Raw genomic sequence first — 24,249 nt, 5'->3', positions numbered from 1 at the left:
AGACTATCTTTTGTTGAAATGTCTTTGTTTTAAATGTGTCAAAACTTTGTGTATTTCATTTTTTAAACTGGATTTTCAGGCTTTTGAACATGCTGCATACTTTGGTTACCTTGCTGTTTTTTTCCATTTCCATGAGGACTCTCTTATGTTGCTCAGCTATAGCTAGAGTGGAAGAATGAACCCTTTGGTAGATCTGCTCTCCTTCCCGTGTCTGGAAAGTGTACAGGCCCTCCCCACTGTCACACATCCTAACAAAATAGCAAACAACATAATACACAATCAAAGCAAAGCAAAAATGATGAACTGCAAAGAAAGAACCCATATGTTCCACATGCTTTGTGTTATATTATAATAGCCACTAGGGGGCAGTGTTACACCAGACTCGAACTTCTTCCTAAACCTCTCTCATCTTCTCTCTCTCAAAGGGAATCCAGCTGGCGATGTGAATCTTCTTTTATTATTTGATCAAAGCAGTGAGGGAGATAAGAACACCTAATCTGCCTCTGTACTCCTTGTAATCCACTCAATAAATCCTTTTAAGAGGTCCACAGTTCAATGGCGCCCCGTCCTCTGTTTCCATGTTTCTCCTACATATACATGACCAGACTGAATTGAATAAACATTTCACAAGATCTTTTGAAATGTCATCCTGGCTTTAAATTAATGATATCTTAAACATGCTTTACCTGCCAGCCTCGAAGGTGAAGCGCGTAGCATCCCGTCCATAGCGTCTAAGCGAGCAAAGCGGCCAGGTTACTAGCTTGGTGCGAGGGTTGTGAATGTCCCACAGATAGATGTTTTCATGCGTGATCTGCATCATACACTCCCCGTAGATGTCGAGATTAGGGCAGGGCAACAGGAACACGTTAAAGCGCTCTGTATGAAAAAAATTGAGACTGATAGTGAAAAAACAGGTATTCGGTTAACAGTTTAGTCACTACAATATAAAAACAAAAATTTAATTTTTAAGGAAAAAATAAAAATGCTACAGTAGTAATCTTTTAACAGGTTAACTGTAATTTGCCTTTAAATATATGGTGGAAAACTAAATTGTTTAGCATCACAGTGTAAAATTTTACTGTAAAATACTGACAAATGTATTGTTTCTGCAAATGAAAATGATAAATTTACTGTGTATTTTATGGTGAAAAATAGTGAAAAATCACAGATGATTATATTTTACATAAATGTGACCCTGGACCACATAAGGGTCAATTTGAAATGGAAATGTATGCATCATCTGAAAGCTGAATAAATAAGCTTTCCAATGATGTATGCTTTGTTAGGAATAGGATAGGACCATATTCGGCTGAGATCTGGAGTCTGAGGGTGCAAAAAAAATATATATATTTTCGCCTTTAAAATTGTCCAAATGAAGTCCTTAGAAATGCATATTACTATGTAAAAATTAAGTTTTGAAATATTTACGGTAGTTTACAAAATATCTTCATGGAACATGATCTTGATTTTTGGCATAAAAGAAAAATTGATCATTTTGACTCATACAATGTATTGTTGGCTATTGCTACAAATATACCCGTGCTACTTATGACTGGTTTGTGGTCCAGGGTCACCAATAATCCACTTTATTCTTATTTTTGTTATCAGAAATATACATTAGAGTGGTTAGTGTTACATTTCCAGTTATTTAAGAAATGTTTATTGCATTATTTTAGTATCATGTTATGGACAGACCAATTACAAAGAACTCTGATTGATCATGTGGCTTTCTGTTTTACCACCTGTATTATTATTTAGGTTATCAGTACATTTTAAGGTAAAAAAGGTGATTTTGAATGTTCAAGTAGATCAGTGCCTCATATCACTTAATGAATTATACAGTTGTAAGTTGTAAAATATACCGGCATCAGTATTCCTGAAACACTGTCATCATATTTTCACAGTGAATTTCTGGCAACCACAGCTGTTTTTTATGTAAATTTAACAGAATATTTTCTACAGTGTAGATTAAACTAGGTTCTACCATGTTGTTACTAAAGTACGCAATAAATCTAAAGCCGTACTCTTGATATAAAACAAGCCATGGGAATCCAGCTCGCAGGTAAGCAATAGTACAAATGGCTTTAGTATCTTACTGTACCTGTGTGTTCACACTGAACTCCAGCAGCCAGGAGGTCTGGTTCTCCAAGACTGATGTCATTAAGACGCATCCCCAGGCACTCGATAGACAAGGTCTTAAACCACTCTTCAGCCTCCAGCTCTGTGAGAACAGGAAGATTCAATGATGTCAATGAATGCACGTTCTTTCAACAAAAATGCTCTATGAATAAAACATACACTAGGAGCTGTAGTTTGTAAATGTGCCTGAGAGCAGCATGTCATTAGACAATATAGACCAAAGTTCTAATATCAAGAATGAAAGCCGGGGCAGCAAAACAAGCCTTAGTAAAAGGTAAAAGATGATGTACCTGATTCACAAGTGAAGGTTCGAGAGGTGTCATCTGTAAAGACGATGGCCACGGCTTGCCGCTTTGTGTCACGAGGCAATCTTGTGATGTTCTTCACATTACTAATCTCGGTCACCTGTGTGTAAAAGGAAACCAATGCAACTCAGAAGTAGTGACAGAGCCTAGTTATTCAGAAAGGCTTCATTTGCATCATTTGGAAAGGCACTTGTGCTCTCTTAATCATCTAATTTATCTTTCACGGTCTATAGCGGGTTGTGGGAGCAGCAGAGTGCAGTAAAGAAAGGCAAATGAGAGCGATAAACACACAGAAACCGGGGGCCTGTGAGTCAGCCAAGTTAGAGCGAATCGTGAGAGTCTGTGCGTGGATACTTTTATTCAAGAAATTATCTGTTTACACACTGCCGGTCTTGTAATCTCGCCCGCCAGCTCTCGCAGTATGAATGTGCTCTGTGTGGTTGTTAGTATAATTGGAGAACTGAAGTGACACTTGAATGTTTTCCTTGAATGTTTCATTTCTCCTGTGACATTTTCAGGGCTTAGATTAGACCTCAACTGAACTGTTGCAGTGAGAAGTGTACCTTAGGACAGGCTCTGATGTAGGCCGACTTCTCATCAGGGTATTTTTCCAGTCTGCGAGGTCCTTTACTAGACGACTTCTTAAACACCAGCCAGCAGCGCCGATAGATCTGAAACATGTGCACATAATCACATAGGGTCCAAAAATAGAAAATTGGCCTTAGGGAGTAAATCAATTGAATAACTGTTAAGTAACTTTTTAGGATTCACAGTATGGTACAAAATAGGAATGCATTGATAAGCCAATAAGTTTATAACGGCAGAGAAAAAAAAAAGAATATTAATGCTGACACTACTAATATCAACATTATTTTATCTAAACAAATAAAAAACACTGAAAATTCAAGTAAATAATTTTAAGTGGATTTAAGCATCAAAACAGTGTACAGCATGAAAAATTTATATTCTGTTTGGGATTTGCTTAAGATTACATTTAACAGTGTTATTAAATGATTAATGTTGTAAATATTAAATGTCAGAGTTAGATAAAGGCAAACAATCTAAATGTAAAAATATGGAAAATTAACTTGTACATTTAAATATAAACTGAAACAGATACACTACCATTCAAAGGTCAGCAAGGTTTTTATTTTAATATATTTAATGTCTATTACACTCACCAAGGCTGCATATATTTTATAAAAAATATTAAAATTAAATATTAAACAGTAATATTGTGAAAAAAATGTAATTAAAAAAATTTAATACATTTTCTATATTTTCAAATGTAATTTATTTCTGTGATTGCAACGCAGCCATTACTGCAGTCTTCAGTGTCACATGCTCTTTCAAAAATCATTCTAATATGCTGATTTGGTGCTCAAGAAACATTTATCATCATTAGTGATAAAAAACAGTTGTGCTGCTTAATATTTCTGTAGAAAACGTTTATTTTTTTAGGATTCTTTGACAAATAGAAATGTCAAAAGTGCAGCATTTATTTGATCTTTTGCAACATTACATTATAAATGCCTTAATGAAAGGAAAATAAATAAATAAATAAAATAACCATACACTTTTGCATGGTAGTATAAATAAAAAAATCCCTAGTATAATATAGCAAGTGGCGGGACATTCTTGAATGTCTATTCTGGTTAAACCACCAAAACAAATATTTGATTTTGTCATTGATTTGACATTTGTGTGTCCGCTTGTTCTGCACTGAGAGACTGGATAATATATATTATGACGCTGTGTGTGGCACAGTGACCTATGCTTCACTGCAAATATACAAGGGTAAAAAAGAAAAACACTGGCTTCGAAGAACATTTCTTTCTAAAGCTAAAACAAGTCATTCTGCTGGACAAATGTGCTATTTGCACAATATGAAAGCTTCTAATTAAACCTACACCAGTTGTGATCTGTCTTTATCTTTTGTAAACACTCTCTCCCTCAATCGACCCTGCTGCCATAAAAGCTATTTTCTGTTTATATACCTCTGATGTCCTTCAATGACAAATCCTACAGTTGCCACGGTAACCCCCGTCCATTTAGGCAAGTGCTCCAGCCAGCCCAATGCCAATCCCGCTCTCTATCATCACTGGAAATTGTTCTAAGCAACATTATTTCAACATCATCTATTCAACAACCATTATGACCCTTCAGAACAGCCTGATATATAGGTTCGGCAGTTCAGCTTTACACCTTCCTTTGTCCTATTTGTCTTTTTTTCTCTCAATAACCCTTTAGAGAGAATTAAAGTCAGCATGTTTAGATTCTTATCAAATTCCCTGGTGTTCAGACAGCATTTTAAATAAAGTTATATTCTGCCTCACACAGTCATAAACATTGCATTAGTCATCAGACTTGTATAATGACAGGTCTGCATTGCACCTAAAATACGACAGAGAGGTTTAACAAGTGAGTCCACACGCTTTAAACCGTATTGCCCATGAATGAACATATCGATAGGTGATTTGTACTAAAAGGAGCCCAAAGATTGTGTGTCCAGCGTGTCCAGTTTCCTGCTGAGATGACTGATAGAAAGCTGAACTGAACTGATGAGCTTTTGTTTTTATCATCTAAGCTGACCTTAATGTCATTGCCACTCGAATGCTTGGATCCATCTTACGGAGAAAAGGAGAAAGTTAGCTTCATGGTTTTCCATTCACAGCAGGTAAAAGACTGATCCCTTGTTTGCATCATATTGTCCCCCGAGGTTCCACTAATCCTCTGTAAACAGACTGTGCAACAGCATCAGCAGAGAGCGACAACTGTGTGTGTGGGGGTGAGACATGGCCTTTCTCACTGTTGCTTTACTGTTTGTATATCTGTCTGAGCAACATTAATACTGCATATGCATATACACACACAAACCAAATACGATCCATCCTGGTGTCATTCCCTTTCCAAAGGAGTACCGTGATAAACAATTTCTATTGAAATAGTGTAGTTTATGCAGTTAACCTGGTTAATTGAACAGTTAACATTTAACTTTGTATTAGCCACCACTATCATCAAAAAGTACAACCCGAATTGCGGAAATGTTGTGACGTTTTTTAAATTTGGATAAAATGAAAACAAACAATTTCAAATCACATGAGCCAATATTTTATTCACAATAGAACATAACATAAATGTTTAAACTCAGAAATTTTATAATTCTATGCACAAAATGAGCCGATTTCAAATTTGATGGCTGCTACAGGTCTCAAAATAGGACGGGGCATGTTTACCATGTGGTAGCATCTCCTCTTTTTTTCAAAACAGTTTGAAGATGTCTGGGCATCGGGGTTATGAGTTTCTGGAGTTTTGGTGTTGGAATTTGGTCCCATTCTTGCCTGATACAGGTTTCCAGCTGCTGAAGAGTTCATGTAGTCTTTGACGTATTTTTCATTTAATGATGTGCCGAATGTTCTCTATAGGTGAGAGATCTGGACTCCAGGCAGGTCAATTCAGCACTCAGACTCTTCTACTATGAAGCCATGCTGTTGCAATAGCTGCAGTATGTGGTTTTGCATTGTCCTCCTGAAATAGACGTCGTCTGGAAAGGAGCATATGTTGCTCTAAAAACTTTATATACCTCTCAGCATTCATAGTGCCTCCCAAAACATGCAAGCTGCCCATACCGTATGCACTTATGCACCCCCCTACCATCAGAGATGCTGGCTTTTGAGCTCAACGCTGATAATACGCTGGAAGGTCTCCCTCCTCTTTAACCGGAAGACACTGCGTCCATGATTTCCAATTTCAAATTTGGACTCGTCTGATCAAAGAACACTTCAATTTTGAAACAGTTCATTTTAAATGAGCCTTGGTCCACAGGATACGATGGCGTTTCTGGACCATGTTCACATATGGCTTCCTTTTTGCATGATAGAGCTTTAGTTGGCATCTGCAGATGGCACGGCGGATTGTGTTTACCGGTAGTGGTTTCTGGAAGTATTCCTGGGCCCATTTAGTAATGTCAATGACAGAATCATGCCGATGAGTGATGAAGTGTCGTCTGAGGGCCGAAGACCACGGCCATCCAACAAAGGTCTTTGGCCTTGTCCCTTACGCACAGAGATTTCTCCAGTTTCTCTGAATCTTTAGATGATGTTATGCACTGTAGATGATGAGATTTACAAAGCCTTTGCAATTTGTTGTTGAGGAACGTTGTTTTTAAAGTATTCCACAATCTTTTTACGCACTCTTTCACAGATTGGAGAGCCTCTGCCCATCTTTACTTTTGAGAGACTCTGCCTCTCTAAGACATCCCTTTTATAGCTAATCATGTTACAGACCAGGGCTGCATTCAGCCCCCACAAAAAGGTGCAAAACATTTATTTAAACGGAAACGGTGGTGCGTTGAACACCCTGTTCTGATGATGTAAGTGTTGCAACTATGGCAGCTGAGAAGGCCATTCTTTGTGTTCTTTTTGAAGAATTTTCAGAGCCTGATGAAATCGGTATAAATACGTGTTTAATACTGCAAAATATGCTCAATGTTACAGTCACTGCCCTTGCCGTCCAGAATAAAAGAGAACATCCCAATCGAGTGAAGGAATTTGTGGAAACTGTGGTTCCTAATTATTGTGATCCAACATTTGCCTCACATTTCAGGAAGAAAAGACAAACATTTCAGGTGAAGGATAATCCACTTCTTACCTCCGAGACTGTGTCATGATCTATATGACCTTATTATTTTTATTGTGAGTATTAGTCTTATCATTATTGCTGGTCACTGTTGTTGTGCTATGATATTGTAATATTTACCATTATATAATCAGAGGAGCATAGAAAAGTTGATGAAAGTGTCGCCCCATAATACAATACCAAAATATATAAATATGTATAGTATTTTTGTTACATTAATCAGTGTCTAGCACACCTTCCTAAGGAAAGGATATGGACCAGAAGACATTGCAGTTACTACATGATATTTAGACAGACTTAAAGTTCCAGATTTATACTTGTGCTCTTATTATTTCAGTTATTTTGCCTTTAATGTAAATAAACAAGTGCAAACAATATACCTGCTCTTGTGAATTTATTTTAATGTTAATTACATTTACTTACAAATTCATCATCATCATGCTGATATGCTATATTGTTACTATAAATCTCTTATGACAAACATGTCTTCAATTGTTGCGTATACCGAGCTGCAGTGGACACATTTGTAAATGACTTCATTTGGACCCATTGTGGGAGCCGTCTCTTTAATATTGCGTGGTTTATATACATGTTGCTGCTGATTGGGCTGACATTTTGACACACCCACCAAACAAGAGAAAATGTATCTCAAACCCTGTTCCAGGAAACATGTCGTTCAACCTGAAAACCGTAGCAAAACGCTGGGCACCGGTCTGAGCTTGAATGTGCCCCTGATGTCAATTAACTTAATTAGTTTCTAGGTGTTCTCCCAGCTGAATCTTTTCAAAATTTCTTGCTTTTTCAGCCCTTTGTTGCCCCCGTGCCAACTTTTTTGAGATCTGTAGCAGGCACCAAATTTGAAATGAGCTAATTTTTAAGGGATACAAGTGTAAAATTTCTCAGATTAAACATTTGTTATGTTCTCTATGTTCTATTGTGAATAAAATATTGGCTCATGTGATTTGAAATTTTAGTTTTCATTTTATTAAAATTTAAAAAACGTCCCAACATTTCTGGAATTTCCGAAAATGAAAGAAAGTGAACTGTTTGAAGGAGTTCCTACACTACTGTTCCAAAGTTGGTAAGAATGTTTTAATAAATTATTAATTTAATACAGCAAGGATGCATTAAAATGATGAATATGGATGTCATAGGAACAGCAGCGTTTTTAATAAAAAATATTCTGTAACATAAATGTGTTTACTGTCACTTTTTCCTTCAAATTCCTTCAGTTGCCACAAAAATATTAAGCAGCACAACTGTTACAATAATAATAAGATAAAAATGTCTCTTGAGCAGTAAATCAGAATGTTAGAATGATTTCTGAAGGATCATGTGACACTGAAGACTGGAGTAATGACTGCTGAAAATGCATCACAAAAATACATTACATTTAAGTATATTAAAATAGAAAACAATTATTTTAATTATAATATTTCACAATATTACTGTTTTTAATGTATTTTTGATCAAACAAATGCAGCCCTGGTGAGCAAAATAGACTAAAATACAGTTTGTATGACTGTACTTGTTTGTTCACATTCTAATCCTGCTTTGGCTTCTTTTGGATCTATTGTTATTGTCAGAGCAAATACTACCAAAATGGCCATGGTAATTGACATTAATTTATTGCTTTTAGCTGCTGTATGAAAGCAATGAATCACTCTCTAAATCATACCACATTACTGAATATTAATACAGCTACAATAACAGTCCGATTTTATATGTTATTTTGCTCAATTAGTAACAATAACTGAAGTAACCATGGTATTTTTTTTTTGGCAGAAACCATGGTAACTATGCAAATTTAGTTTCAGGGTCAAACTTCTCTCACTATATTGGTACTTTGTATAAAAATGGGCAGTTACCTTCATATCGTCTTGTTCTCTATATGAAAACATGCTGTAACCCTCAAACATCTCCATGAAGAATAAATCATCATAGCAGTCAAAGCAAATGTGTTGGGGGAATAATGCATGGAGAACTACACAACACTTATCTCAAGTGCTTACTGCAGCTTAATATAACAGAAGAGGAAGGAGGAAGAGAAGGAAGGAAACAATAACAGCTTATGGAGGCACAAGGAAAATTCAGAGTTTAAACTGAAGCAGTGAAAAGCTTTAGTTATTGGATGAAAAAAGGGAGATAAAACAGAGGGAGAATGTGCCAACATTTCACAAGATAATAAGCCTATAATGAGTCTGTTTGCCCCTGGTATAAATCCATTTCTGCATTTTTGTCAGCAGTTCATCTCTCATCTGCTCATCTCTCATCTGCTCTTCCCCTGAGATCTGAAGGAACTCAGCCTGGCATCCTAGGATGGTCAAAGGAATAATGACGCCATTGTAACAACAGTTGCTATGCTTAAAGCTAAAATTAAACCACTTCCTCTCAGGCAAGACTAAATTTAAAACGGCAGCTTACTGACTGTGTCCACTGAAACCTGTTGGGGATTTTCTGAAACTGTTCTACAATTCAGGACCTGCCTGTTTGTGTCACAGAACTACCTCGTCACCGTAGCTTTACATGTTTACTTTGTCCCTTAGAGATGCATAGCAAAAATAGTATTGCAATGTATGCCCATTTGATTTTGGCCTTTATTGTCTGCATTGACCAACACCCTCCCCATCTAATGTCTTGGGTTGTTTCGTAATTGTAATGTCTGGTGTTGGGCCGCTTACGATTGCAAATGGACTCAAAAAGGCTGGCAGTGACTGAGGAGCAATTAGGATAATTCCAGCATCGCAGCGAGGCCGGCGGTACGGGGCTGCCGGAACCTGAGCAGAATGCTAAACAGTGCTCTGATTAGTCTGATTGGGGCTCTTGGTCCCTAAGTGGACCGCAGAGATAGACAGTAAGAAAGGGAGAGAGAAATAGAGAGGAATACAGTCTGGCTAATTAGCATCCCTAGAGGTGCACAGGGAGCTTGGCCAGGGAGGTGAAGAAGAGATCGTAAAGAGGAGGGGGAAGGGACATAGAGACAGTGGTCCAGAACGGTGTGACAAAAGGCTGACGAGACTCGCCCAGCTGCTTGATGGCAACATGTATGAAGGCAAAGAAAGCAGGTGGCACCACAGTGTACAATTAACCATAATATTTTGATGCAACAACATTAAATTCTATCCGACAAGCTGATAATTACATTTACATGTAGGCATTTGACAGATGCTTTATCCAAAGTGATTTGATTCATATTCAAGGGATAGATTTTACAAATTGGGAATCAAACCCATGACCTCGGCCTTGATAGTGCTACATTCTACTGTTCGAACGTCTACAAATGATAATTAATTTAATGCTATGGTGACTAATAAAAACAAAAGAGAATAAATTGTTACAATTGAAAATAACCGTTTTAATACATTTTAAAATGTAATTTACTCCTGTGATGGAAAAGCTGAAAATTTTTTATTATTAGCAGCGTTGAAAACAGTTGTGCTGCTTATTTTTGTGGAAACTATACAAAGCTATAAAAACTACGAAATGTACATTTTCACAGTCTTCCAGAAGAGTTATTAAATTCCACCATTCCATAGAAGACTGCAAATGACTTTATTTTTATTGAAATGCCATATGATTTTAAGGGATAGTTCATAGGGGTTGACCGATTATCTGCACCGATATTAAGCATTTTTATGGTTATTTATATCAGTCATTTTAAAACCCGGTTTGCCTATAAAATAATTTAAAAGCCCTTATTCTTAATTTTGACAAAGTTTTACACAAGACATCAAAATATTGGTTCTCGGTCTACTTGATCTGTAATAATCAGTATCGGCCTCAGCCCTGAAAAACACATGTCTGTCAACCCCAAAAATCCTGCATTTACTCACCCTCATGGTGTTTTAAACCTTTATGCCTTACTTTCTTCTTTAGAACATTAAAGATATTTCGAGAAATGCCTCAGTGTTTTTTTCCCTTGCAAATGGAAGTCAGTAAGTTCCAGGTCTGAGAGAAAGCTACAACTAAAGTCAAATATGCCTAAGATCTCGTTGACCAAACCCTGATTTAACAAACAGCAACGACTAAATTAACCTGGGTGGTCAAAGTCTTGCAAAATATTTACCACCCGCAGTCAATTCAACTCTCAGATGGACAATACAATGAAAATGCTGTAATGTGGGAGCTTTTAGCCAATGAAAATGGATTAGTTAGAACACAATCTTTCCTCCAATCGGTGGAGGCTAGCTCCTCTACATCCAGAAAAAGCAAGAGAGAGAGAAGGGTAGAGCTTTGTCACAGCTCAGACACAAATGCAAATGCCGCCACGCACTTACTGCTGCTGCCAAATCAGAGCAGAGGCAGCAGCATGGATGTAAATAGTATTAGCTGTGCATAAGCGGGGATTTATGATATTGTGCTTGCATTACGTGCACTAGCATAATATTAAATAGACAAAGAAAATTGACTTACAATTAGGGAAGCCATTTGTTAAACAATGACGGAGGAACGGTGCCCGTTTTGAGTTTGCACAGCACAGGAGAGCAAAACAGAGAGACAAAGACAAGATGTGTCCGTGCAAAAGGAACAAGAAGAGAGAGAAATGAGAAAATGAAGGAAGAGGAGAAATAAAGGAGGAAAATGGGAGAAAATATAAACTCCTCTTAGATTATTTAGCACTGCATTCCCCAGGGGAACCATGTGTCACAACCCCGCTGCTGCCACAGTAACCACAATCCTGCTGACTACATAATTCAGCCATCGACCTGTGCATGAGCTCGAGAGGCACTCAGAAAGTCACTAGACACAGTAATGCTGGAACTTCTTAGACATCAATGCAGCCGGCTGATCCAGATTGATTTCAGCAGTGAAATAGTTTTAAAAAAAGCATATGCTTGTAATCATAAAAGCATATGCGGAGCAGGAAAATGCATAATGTAAAGTGATTGTAATGCAAATAAAGCAAAGACATACACGCTAATGAAAAATGACAAGTATAATGACAAAGAAAGTAAAGAAAAGAATGAGTTTAAAAAAAAAATAAAACATTTTTACAAAGGGAAAAAATATTTAAGTACAACTAACTGGGACAGCAGAGGAGATGCTCTCAGAGCCTGTGAGACTGAATCTCCTGTCAGAGGAAGATTGTAAAGCTGTAATGAGGTCTCTGGGCCAGAGAAGAGGTTAAATTAGTAGTATGAATGTAGTCCCCCCACGTCCTGCACCATTACTGCTTCATGAGACTCTTCCAAGGGAACAATTTGCTCAATCTCCTCAAAAACATGGAGTAAACCAGTAAAATGGAGGTAATATGTTGTATAAGACGTCTGATCTGGATGAAATGTTAAACAACATTAAGAATTAGGGATGAATGATTCATTGCATTTGCGATAATATCGCGATATGAAAACACATGATTTTTCAACCGCAGAGGCTGCGATTACATTACACGTGACATGTGAAAGTAAAGAGGTGTGTTCGACTTGAAGATCGATCGGTGTATGACATCAAAGTATGGCGAGTGAAAGCATAAGGAGATGTATATATATATACATACATACATATACATATATACATATACATTGTTTTATAATAACAATTTATTCTATTTAATGACCATTTCATTCATTTAACCTATTTAATATTGGGGGCATCGAAGTTATTTGACATATCTGAACATTTAAAAAAAAAGTAACAATAGTTACTTTCCCTAGTAATTAGTTTCTCTTATAATGATATAACTCAGATGCTGTTTGTGAGAAGTAACTAGTAATATAACTAATTACTTTTTTAAAGTAACATGCCCAACACCGCACACTATACAATGATTTATTACTTGTCTTTGTTGAATAATACAGAATATAAAAAGCTTTAAAAAAAAAATTGCATATTAAATGGCAATATTGGTAAAATAAAAAAATCGAATCAAATATCTCAATTAGATTATTTTCCAAAATCGTTCAACCCTATGAAGAATACTTGGAGGTTCTGATGCCACATACAGCAACGCTGTCATTTATCTTGCCAATCACACTCCATTAAAGTAAATGCTAACCAACACAAACTGATATAATGCTTGGCTCCAGTATTATTATTATTAACAAACTAATAAAAAGATGAAAATAGAGGAAAATATTTTCATTAATTTATTTTTAATTTCAGTTTATTAAATATAATTGTGAAAAACTAAACTAAAATACATTTCTATATATGGTCTATAATAAAACTAATTAAACATAATAAAAAAGGGAAACACTGAAGTTGAATAAAACAAGGATTATTGGAGTGGTTTACAACAGAATATTTCTACTTCAAAGTTCTATAATTTATTCAATGTGTTGCTAGCCATTTCTTTGTAATTATAAAGTAAATAATCTAAATTAGAACAGAAATATAAAAACAAAATAACCTGAAATTAGACAACTCTGAAATAAACAAATATAATTCATTCATTTAGCAAAATTAAACTAAAACTGACCAACTTAAAAAAAGAAAAACCAAAACCATGACAATCCTGGAACTGAAGTCTCAATGAAAATACGAGTTAACCAGCATAAGACTGAGCTGCCCATCAAGTGCACTAAAAGCTAATAATTTCTACTCACCCCCAGTTTCCTGCTCCGCATGCGGACATAGCCCTGCTTGACAATGTCATTGAAGTTGGAGGCCATCTCTGAGGAACCTGGGAACTTCTAGAATGAATAAAGGCTTGCATCCAGCCCTTCGGTTTCCCCCTTCAGCCAGTCCAACCAACCCCTTCCTTCCTTTGTTCACTACTTCGCTTGTCTTCCAGTCTTCCTTGATCTCGTCTGCTCTGCAACTTTTGTGGAACTTCACATCCAGAAGATCATGTAGATCTTCAGACCAGGTTCACCAACAGGATTCAGTCACCTCAATCCTGCATGATCACTGAGAGATGAGAGAAGAGCACATATTTTATTCATTTACAAGAATAGCGATTGCTTGTTAGATGATAGATTATTCATTGATTTGCTAGACATCTTCATTTGGGTGAAACCTACCCACCCTTCCATGAGAATATACTTTTTTACTAGACATTTTTTTACAGAAAATTTCACAGCGTTAAATAAACATTACAGTTCTATATGACATATTTCTACCCAACGGCTGCTTCAAATGTCATAATGGCCTAAATTAAAATCCAAACATTACTTCCGCACTAAATAGCCCAAGCCTCGTTTTGTGGAGAACAAGAAAGATTAAACATATCAGAGTAGCAGACTTTAAACTGTTAGGGTAGACAGTCCTTAAAAGAGAAAGTTCACTACCCCGGAGAAAAAAAAAAATCTCAGTCTTTTGTTTGCATTATTATGAAAGCTATGCAATGTTGCTAAAATGCCATTAATTGTATGAGCAAACAGCTGAAAGAGTCTTCAGAATATCATCTTTGTTAGACTGAATTATGACAGGATTTTAATTTTTATGTGAACCATCCCAAAATATCAGACAGAGAAATCTTACCCACATATTCAAATCTTGTAAGCCTTTACAAACCCTCACTTTGAAAGAAAAACAAAGCAGAACCGCTGACTTACAATAAAGTAATAGAGGCATAATGTGCTAAACACACAGTTTGAGATGAAAAGTTTCTAAGCATTCATAATAATCCTCTGAGCTCCGGCCCTCAGGCCAAAGAACTGGGACGTGGTTGTAAGTGCGAAAAGAACAGCATCATCAGCATGCTCTGGAACAACACCCCAACGTGGCACACTTCCCCAGAAGAGAGTCGGAGCCGGCGCTTAAAATTCTTGACTGCAGTGGAACACAGACATTAAACTTTAACAAGGAGCTCATTAGCCAGGACAGAGCCAGGCTAATCGTCGTCGGTGCTGTTGGTTTTAAAAAGTGGCTCGCTCAGGGAAGGAGGGGCCATTTGCTCCAGTAGAAGGTCAGTGAATCATAATGCCATTATTATGTGCTCTCATGACCTAGCTTCAAAAGCCCTTGTTAGAGGAGTGAATGGAGAAATAAAGATAAAAGGGAGAACAAGAACAGTTGAAGGAGGATATGAACGGTGAAAAAAGCGGTTTTGAGAGGACCTCAATGGAACATCATAATGAAAGATCAAAACAAATCACAACAGCCTGAAAATCAAGACTTTAAGTGTAAGCTGAGCCTCTTCGTACAGCAGTAATAAATATTCAAATCCTTTAGACAGAGGGGGAGTTTAAGGACAGATGTAAAGCTATAAGAAGTGCTTTATGATGCTGTTATTTTAATGTCTGTTTTTTTTTTACCCAATTTATAGTGGTCAATAAGAATCAGTCGCCTTTAAATCCCCAGAATACATTTGAGAGGTCGCTATGCTTACATTTGAATTTACATTCAAATTTATTTTGATGGCAGATGTTCTAAGCACTGTGACTTGTATATTTTGTGTATGTAGTCTATCATGATTACTGCTGTTCAGCAGGAGGCAACAGACAAAAATCAAGCACAAAGTTAGAGCTATAAAGTAACAATTTAATATAAGAGCTGCTAGAGCCTTCTGCTGTATGATGAATGGGTATATTCAACCAAGAGTGTATAGCAATATGCTGAATTGTTAAGTATTAGGCCATGTGCAGTGAATAGGCACCAAAAGAGATAATGAGCAAAAGTTAATGAGCAAAAAAAAGAAAAGAAAAAAAAGGTAGAATACAAAATGGCAAGCAATTGTGAATTACCTTCTTTTAAATATTTTATAACATATTAAATATATGGTCTAAATGCCAGACAGAAAATATATTAATGATGTTACAAAAGATTTATATTTCAAATAAATGTTTTTTAAGCTTTCTATTCATCAAAGAATCCTGAAAAAATTTATTATGGTTTCCTCAAAAACATTAAATAATAATAAAAGATAATAATCATGTTTTTGGAACACTAAATCAGCATATTAGAATGATTTCTGAAGGATCATGTGACACTGAAGACTGGCTGCTGAAAATTCAGCTTTGCCATCAAAGGAATAAATTACATTTTAAAACACATTAAAATAGAAAACATTTTAAAGTGTAATTATATTTTAAAATATTACTGTTTTTACTGCATTTTAACAAAATAAATGTAGCCTTGGTGAGCATAGTTAAGACACTTTTTACACTTACTGACTACAAACTTATGAATGGTGTTGTATATACACACACATAACATTACTTTTTAAAAAAAAAATCTAAAATACTAAAGAAATAATAATATATTTGAATAGCATGTACACATAATATATAAGCAGACACATGCACACAATCATAGCCAGCGAGTAGGCAGCTGTAACCGTTAAGGGTGTAAATTCCAAGTAATCTCAGGCTTGGACGAACTTGAGGTCTCTTTTATGTTGGCAATCTTTGCCAAGCACTTCTATCTTGAGATTGCCAAGACCGAAATTAGCCGAGAAGCCCTGTCGTTGCCTGCGCTGAGGCTTCGCTTCTCTTGTTTGTCGCAGGGAGAAACAGTGGTGACTAAGAATCCAGGTGTGAACAAGACTCAGAGGCAGCTAATGAATACAGACACCAGAATATCCCACCCAGCCCCCTGCAGCACTAGCGACAAACAGCTTGTTAAGACGCAGGTGACACTCAACGTGGGAGGAGGAATGGAAGAAGAACATCTGTTTTCACCGTTAAGTGCGGGTATTGACAGAGAGCAGAGAGCAAGCGGCAGACAGACACGTCTCTGTTGGAACGCCTGGCTAATGATAGGCCTGCCATGCCTTGTCGCCAAGTCTTCCCTAATCCCTGAGAATTGGCCAGTTACACCACATTGTTATAGGTTTAAGTCCCATTTGGAAATATGGAGTTAGGTTTTTGAACAAATCTTATTTTTGAGGAAGTGGTGATAAAAATTGTGGTGTTATTCATTGTAACCAAGACAACAATGACTTCCTACACAGCAGATCCAATATTGTTAAGCTCAGATCAGCAGACAAATAGTTCAATTAAACAAGATGTGCCTTCAATACTGAGGGTGACAACTGTACAATAATACAAAATGGCACAATTATACAATCTCTTTTATTGTTACAAAAATAATAAGTACATAAAAGCATTGCAGAAATGTACTCAACATTTTGTGGGTGATTTCTACTAGTACACTTTTATTTCTTATTTCTTTTTCACTTATATGATCATTTATGTATTACTATATTGTATAAAATTCCACAATTCTGGAATAAAATGATTTACTGTTCTAAATTACAATGTCACAATTGAAGAAAATTGTGGTGAATTTAGGGGGGATTTTTTATTTTTATTTCTGTCTTCAAAATCACTTTCTATACTTTTATCTCTTCAAAAAAAAAAAAAAGATCATAATACAAGCAATAAATACATGTGAGTGCTTGATTACACACAAACATATTTAATTTTGGTAACACTATCACTATTTCCACTTTAGACATTCTGCTAACAGTAACTTTGCAACTACATGTCATAGCAATCATTAGAGTATTAGTAGACTATGTGCTTAATATCTTCTAACACTTTATTTTGATGGGTCCACAACATACGTCAACTTATTCTACTAACCCTAAACCTACCCTATTGAGAGTTAGTAGACATGTAGTTGAAAATTAATGAGAATTAGTTGACATGTAGTTACAAAGTTACTTATAGTTAGTAGAATGTCTAAAGTGGACTACCAAAATAATGTGTAACCTTCACTTTTAATAGTTAAATGACTAATTTCTGTTTAACAGTACCTTTAAATTCTTTATTTAAAAAAAAAAAGTTAAAATGAATTACATGCTATACATTTCCACTTATCTTTAATCTTGATATAAACAGGGATCTTGAGAATGCCAGAAACAATAATGAGAGATATTTAGGAGAAATTACAGTGTAAAGTCCTGGTCTGGCCATATTTCTATTAGCAAGGGATGAAGCTTTTCAAGACAGAGTTGCTCATTCACTTCTAATTATTATGATACTGCCATAACACTGTCTCCTAACCAGCCGTGAAGTGATAAAGCGTCAAGCAATAAAAGTTCTCTTCCATGTAAATCTGATTTCTGTCGTACCCAGCCGCGACAGGAAATTTAGTCTGTTATTGGTATCTATTTTTTTGCAGCTTCACACTTCCCATTGGCCCAACATTCTACTCTACACACAGCTTAATATTTCACGTCAAATATATGTTCTAGTTGTCTGTGATCATTTAGTAAAATATTTTCACTTTCAGTTTAAACATATTACACTAAAATCCGAAAGACTGTAGATACGGTTAGATAGTGTTACATTACCATTGTCCAATAACATGAACACACAAAGCTTCATATTAGTTAATAAAAAAATAAGACGTCAATTTAATTCTCTTAACTTTTAGAAGTCAGAAAGAGCTTTATTACCAAGTATGTTTATACACACAAGGGTTAATGCTTAGGGTGCCCCTAACATAAGCCTTTGACTAGAAAAAGGCATTGTGGGTGGTTAATTTCATGGTTGTGGTCATAGTTGGCAAAACTTCAACGGGAGGAGTAGTAGCAATAAATAAGAAAAGAAAGTGAACAGGAGGCGCAGAGGTGTGTTGATTGTCAGTTTTGATGAACCCTCACAGCTGGAGTCCATCAGAGGAGAAAGTGAACTGAAAATTGAAAGAGTGCTGCAGTGACTCATACAGGCGAGGAGGCCAGTAGAGTGGACAGTGAAATACTAAGAGCGCTTGAGGGAAAGACAGAGACCGAGAGATGGAGCAACGGAAAGAAAGGTCATTGGTTGCAATTGTGTGTATTTCAGGAGTCACCTATATTGGCCAGAGCCTGAATGTAAGAGCAAAATGGTGCTCACACACACACACACACACACACAGATTTTCAGGGAACAGAGCCAACAAAGCAGTAATCCATTTTTGGTGCACTTAGTGAATTTTCTCAGGCAAAATCTATGAATCCAAACTATGAGGTTTTTTGCAAGAGGACAACAGATTTATGGATTCGCTGCATTTACCAACATAAAGCTGACTGTAATACAATAACAATGCCTCTCTTTTTATTGATACAAAAATAAAGAGTACATAAAAAGATTACTGAAATTTGTGGACGGTTCATCATTGTGTGGGTGATTTCTACTAGTACACTTATTTCTTATTTTGTTATCACTTATATTGTTATTTGTGTCTTATATCAAAATTATGTTATTTATATCAAAATATCACAATTGAACAAAATTATGGGGATTTCTTCTGAAATGTAAAAATATTTTTTTTTTTGGTCTTCAATACCACTTTCTATCCTTCATTAATATCCATTAAAAAAACAACAACTGATTGTCAATTAAAAGGAATCCCCAAAAAAAGTCACCGTACATTTGTTCAATTGTGATGTTTTGATGAAAGAACACAAAATTTTATTCCATCCTCTGAAAAAATTGTAGACTTTTATACAATAAAGTTAGACACAAATGACAATATAAATGAAAAAAAAAAAAAAAAAAAGTGTACTGCTATATATATAATCTTTTTCTACTAGTACACTTATTTCTCATTTCATTATCACTTATATTGTCATTTAAGTTTTACTATGCGACCATGGACCACAAAACCGTCATGTGTCAATTTTTCGAAATTGAGGTTTCAACATCATATGAAAGCTGAATAAATAAGCTTTCCATTGATGCATGGTTCGTTAGAATAGGCCGAGATACAACTATTTTAAAATCTGGAATCTGAGGGTGCAAAAAAAATCTAAATGCTGAGAAAATCACCTTTAAAGTTGTCCAAATTAAGTTCTTAGCTATGCATATTACTGATCAAAAATTAAGTTTTGATATATTTACAGTAGGAAATTCACTGAATATCTTCATGGAACATGTTTTTGCTTAATATCCTAATGATTTTTGGCATAAAAGAAAAATCGATAATTTTGACCCATACAATGCATTTCAAATCAAATCAAATAAAATAAAATAAAATCACTTTTATTGTCACATCACCACAGCACATGTGCCTTGGTGACTGAAATTGTTGAGAGCGTGCTCCAGGCAGTGCAGAAACAATTTACATATAAACATTACCATAAATACTTACAGATTTATACAGATGACAATGTGTAATATACACATACATATACTCAGTACACACAGTGTACTATTAGACATACTTGCAGTTATCAATACACATTATACACTGTATGTACACACAATAATATGCGAAGATGCAGCAGATTATACATAAGCTGGATACACAAATGTCATGGATGTGCATTGGATGGTATCCAGTGGTAGCAAAAAGATTGTTGTATTAGTGCAGTAGTGTACTGGTAGTCCAGTTTAAACTGTATTGGAATTAAAGTGCAGTGCGTGGCATACCGTAAGGTGGGAGTATGCTGTAGGGTGTATTAGTTCTAACTGTTCATTAGCCTGATAGCCTGAGGAAAAAAGTTATCCCTCAGTGCGGGATCGGATGATGCGGAGAGGCATCATCCGATCCCTGAGGGCAGCAGAGAGAGCAGTCTGTGGGACGGGTGGCTGGAGTCATTGATGATCCTCCGGGCTTTCCTTATACACCGCCTGGCGTAGATGTCCTGGAGGGAGGGAAGCTCACCTCCAACAATGTGATGGGCAGTTCGCACGACCCTTTGCAGAGCTTTGCGGTTGCCAACGCTGTTTCCAAACCAGGCGGTGATGCAGCCGGTCAGGATGCTCTCCACAGTGCAGGTGTAGTATGTTCTGAGGATGCTGGGGCTCATTCCAAACTTCCTCAGCTGTCTCAGGAAGAAGAGGCGTTGATGTGTCTTCTTCAGCACTGCATCTGTGTGAGCGGACCATGTGAGATCCTCAGTGATGGGAACGCAGAGGAACTTAAAGCTGTTTACCCGCTCCACAGGTGTCATGTCGAATTGTGATGGGTGTGTGTTCTCTGCTCTGTCTCCTGAAATCCACCACCAGCTCCTTGGTCTTGTCGATGTTGAGTGAGAGGTGGTTCTCTTGACACCATTTAGTCAGGGTTCTCACCTCCTCTCTGTAGGACGTCTCATCGTTGTCAGTGATCAGGCCTATCACCGTTGTGTCATCAGCAAATTTGACGATGACGTTGGAGCTGTGTGTGGCTGTACAGTCATGTGTGTACAGGGAGTACAGGAGTGGGCTGAGGACGCAGCCCTGAGGAGCACCAGTGTTGAGGGTCAGCGGGGATGAAGTGATGTTGCTCATTCTGACCACCTGACATCTGCCTGTCAGGAAGTCCAGGATCCAGCTGCACAGAGATCCGTTGAGTCTGGAGCTTCTCAACCAGTGTGGCAGGCACTATGGTATTAAATGCTGAGCTGTAGTCCACAAACAGCATTCTCACATAGGTGTTCTTATTTTCCAGGTGGGAGAGAGCAGTGTGCAGGGTAAAGGCAATAGCATTGTCAGTGGAACGGTTGCTGCAATATGCAAATAGGTCCATCATCTATTGTCAATAGTATAGTAGCATAGGTCACATTCAAATCCTTTAGACAGAAGGAGAGTCAGGTCACAAGTCACTTAAAAAAAACTTGTGGACTTTTATGCAATATGTGACCCTGGAGCACTAAACCAGTCTTAAGTCGCTGGGGTATATTTTATATTTTGGCTACTGTCATTATGACAACAGACTCAGCCGTACTTGAAAATCTCCCAAATGTGATATTCCCTCAGAATAATACCTGCCATACATGACACAGTATTTGCTTCACTATTGTATATTTTGAAAAAGCATAACTTCTATCATTCTCAAAACAGCAGAACCTTACAGCCTAATTAAAAATGTACATGTGGAAAGACTAATTAGAAAAAGAGGATGAGGAAATGTGCCAGTGACACATTCACTTGTGGTTTTTTGTTGTTTTTTTTTTTATTCCATCATCAAATATTCATCAGCATAATAGAAGCAGCTCATTTAGTCTTTTTGCAGGTCTAGAAAAAAAACAACATCATATAAATGATTTAGTAATGCAAATTGCCAAAATAAAATTAAGAAATTAGTACATTGCTTGCTAGCATCAAAACCACTGTAAGCACATTGCATCTCTTTCTCTGAAAACAAAAGCATAATGAAATCAATTCAGTCCAGTACAAAAGGGTCAGGCAGGATTTAATGACTGCATCGGCAATAACACAGCAAAGCAAAGATTGTAACTGACATTGACCCTCACTCTATATTGCTAATTAAAAGAATTGATCAGGAATTAATCGAAAACACTCTTGAAAATCAAACAATGTAGACTGGTGAATGCAAAACAAGCACAACAAAAGGTGACAAATAATTATTCCTCTATTTTAATCTTTCAAAACATCAACAATTTAACAACACTGCAATTGCAAACAATGCAATCTTTAGCAAATCTCAAAATAAATATATATTTTTCACACTGTACATTATAAGGTTGTGATGGATAAATTTAATTTTGACATTTAAAATGATTGATTTCAGTTTTTAGCCTTTTATTTTTTAATTATTTAATTAAAATGGTACAGGCTTGTAGTTGTAATATTGTCCACTTATCTTTAATCAGCCATTAAATGAAAATAATTATTGCCTATATTGGTATAGACAAAATTTTTTATATCAGTGCCTCCCAACAGAAGAGGAAAGGAAGATTTGGGTTTTACAACACTCCACTTTGGCATACTCCACCAGCAAATGAAAGATAAAAAAAAAGAAATGAAGAGTGGTGAAGTAAAAGAGGAGAGAGTTCAAATTGTCTCATTTCACTAAAGTTAATATTGCTTCTGCTGTCTCTCATAATAAGTCACTTACCAACAGAATACTCACAGAATATAGAACGCTTCTATTCATGTCATGCTAAAAGAACGTCGGGAGCCAGAGAACAACACAGTTGGAAATACATTTCAACAAACTGAATTTAACAAGAGCAAAAACGAGTATAGAGGAAAAACAGCTGAGCGAGATAAAGAGTTGAATTAAAGAATGGTAGTGAGTTTCTCTCTTTTGTGGAGCTTGTCATTCATTTATCGTTCAAGGACGATGGATTTCTGTTGAATAGACTTTTTTTTGTTGGTTCGGCTCTTTTTTGCCCACATTGTCAGCACAGTCGAGGTTACCCAGTGCCTGTGACATGACCCCTACTACCAGGTAAAGGAAAAAGAGGAGAAAGAAAGTGGGTGTGGAAGGGATGGGGCTGAGGTGACGGTAGGATGCAGTGGGGGCTCAGCTGGCTTCATGATTGGCCGATTGAATTTCCTCTCCTGTGGTGCTGCAACTGTGCAAACCGCTTCCACGCAGATCTCTCCTGGCTGTCTGCATGTGTGTGGGTCAGCTTTTGTCTGCCAAACGTCCCCACAAGGAGAGTAAAACCTGAAATCACCTACATCATGGAGACCCGCCAACAGCTCCCATGAGAAAAGTGACTTAATAAATATCCTAAATAATCTCTTAATGAAAATGTAAATGAAAATGGATCCAGAATATCATTAGCTCAGATAAGAAAAATAGAAGTCAATGGCAAACCCCTACTGTGACAGAAAATGTGTGTACATTGTAATGAAGGACATAAAATCCACCGCATACATACATCTAGACTCAAACCCAATTTCATACTGAATTAAAGGGCTTTTGTTGTCATCTGACTGCTTTAGGAGGGTGCAAGGACATGTCCTGGTCTCCCTCCACCTCTGTTTTACCATCAATCTGTCCTTCTTATCCCCTTAATCCAGCTGTCGTATCTCACATAAAACCCACCATACAATTCACATATCACATCCAATTATGGGCCAATGGTGTCCTTTCAAGCTCTGTCACAATGACATGCAAAATTACCTATTCAGTTAAGGAGGAATGAAAATGATAACATTTTTTAAGTGATTCTTGCTGCATTTTCTATTCATTCGCTATCAAGGGAATTCTTGGCTGAGCAATGTGAGATCGGCAAAGCTTCATTGCCAATCATCTGTAGGTTGAATCGATGCCTGAGGCTCATGCAGCCCCGCTGGGTCCAGATGAGGTCAAAGGGCTGCTTTAATTAATACACTACACACTACACTAGAGGCAATCTGACCCTATATCCACTAGGTTTTCTATTAGCAATGGGATGAACAGGTAATTATCAGTGGGCAGCTGAGAGAGAGAGGGGAGGTATGGCACATTTATCATACATGGATCCAAATTGTCAACTAACCAAAAACACTATACAAATCTCTACATCTAATTCTTTTTTCCCCACTTAGCTGTTTGTTCTTGTAATGTATTTTCTCGCACATATTTAAGTGCGCAGAGCTCCTGTAAATCAGAGTTTACGATCTCCCTTGGC

General features: G+C 36.7%; 1 protein-coding gene across 1 annotated transcript in view; it reads right to left on the bottom strand.

The window, feature by feature from the left end:
• Positions 1-24,249, bottom strand: part of LOC306884937 (docking protein 4-like) — a 44,253-nt gene that overhangs the window by 5,745 nt on the left and 14,259 nt on the right. Inside the window, exons 2-7 of the mRNA XM_079441195.1 lie at positions 13,628-13,931; positions 3,008-3,115; positions 2,430-2,544; positions 2,102-2,221; positions 687-876; positions 110-248 (exon numbers count right to left, since the gene is read on the bottom strand). Coding sequence (XP_079297321.1) covers positions 110-248; positions 687-876; positions 2,102-2,221; positions 2,430-2,544; positions 3,008-3,115; positions 13,628-13,693 — 738 coding nt within the window. The 5' untranslated portion in view covers positions 13,694-13,931. The remainder of the gene's footprint in view (positions 1-109; positions 249-686; positions 877-2,101; positions 2,222-2,429; positions 2,545-3,007; positions 3,116-13,627; positions 13,932-24,249) is intronic.

Source organism: Barbus barbus, assembly GCF_936440315.1.
Source record: "Barbus barbus genome assembly, chromosome: 2".
Lineage (NCBI taxonomy): Eukaryota > Metazoa > Chordata > Actinopteri > Cypriniformes > Cyprinidae > Barbus > Barbus barbus.
This window is presented reverse-complemented; position numbering and strand designations above follow the sequence as displayed.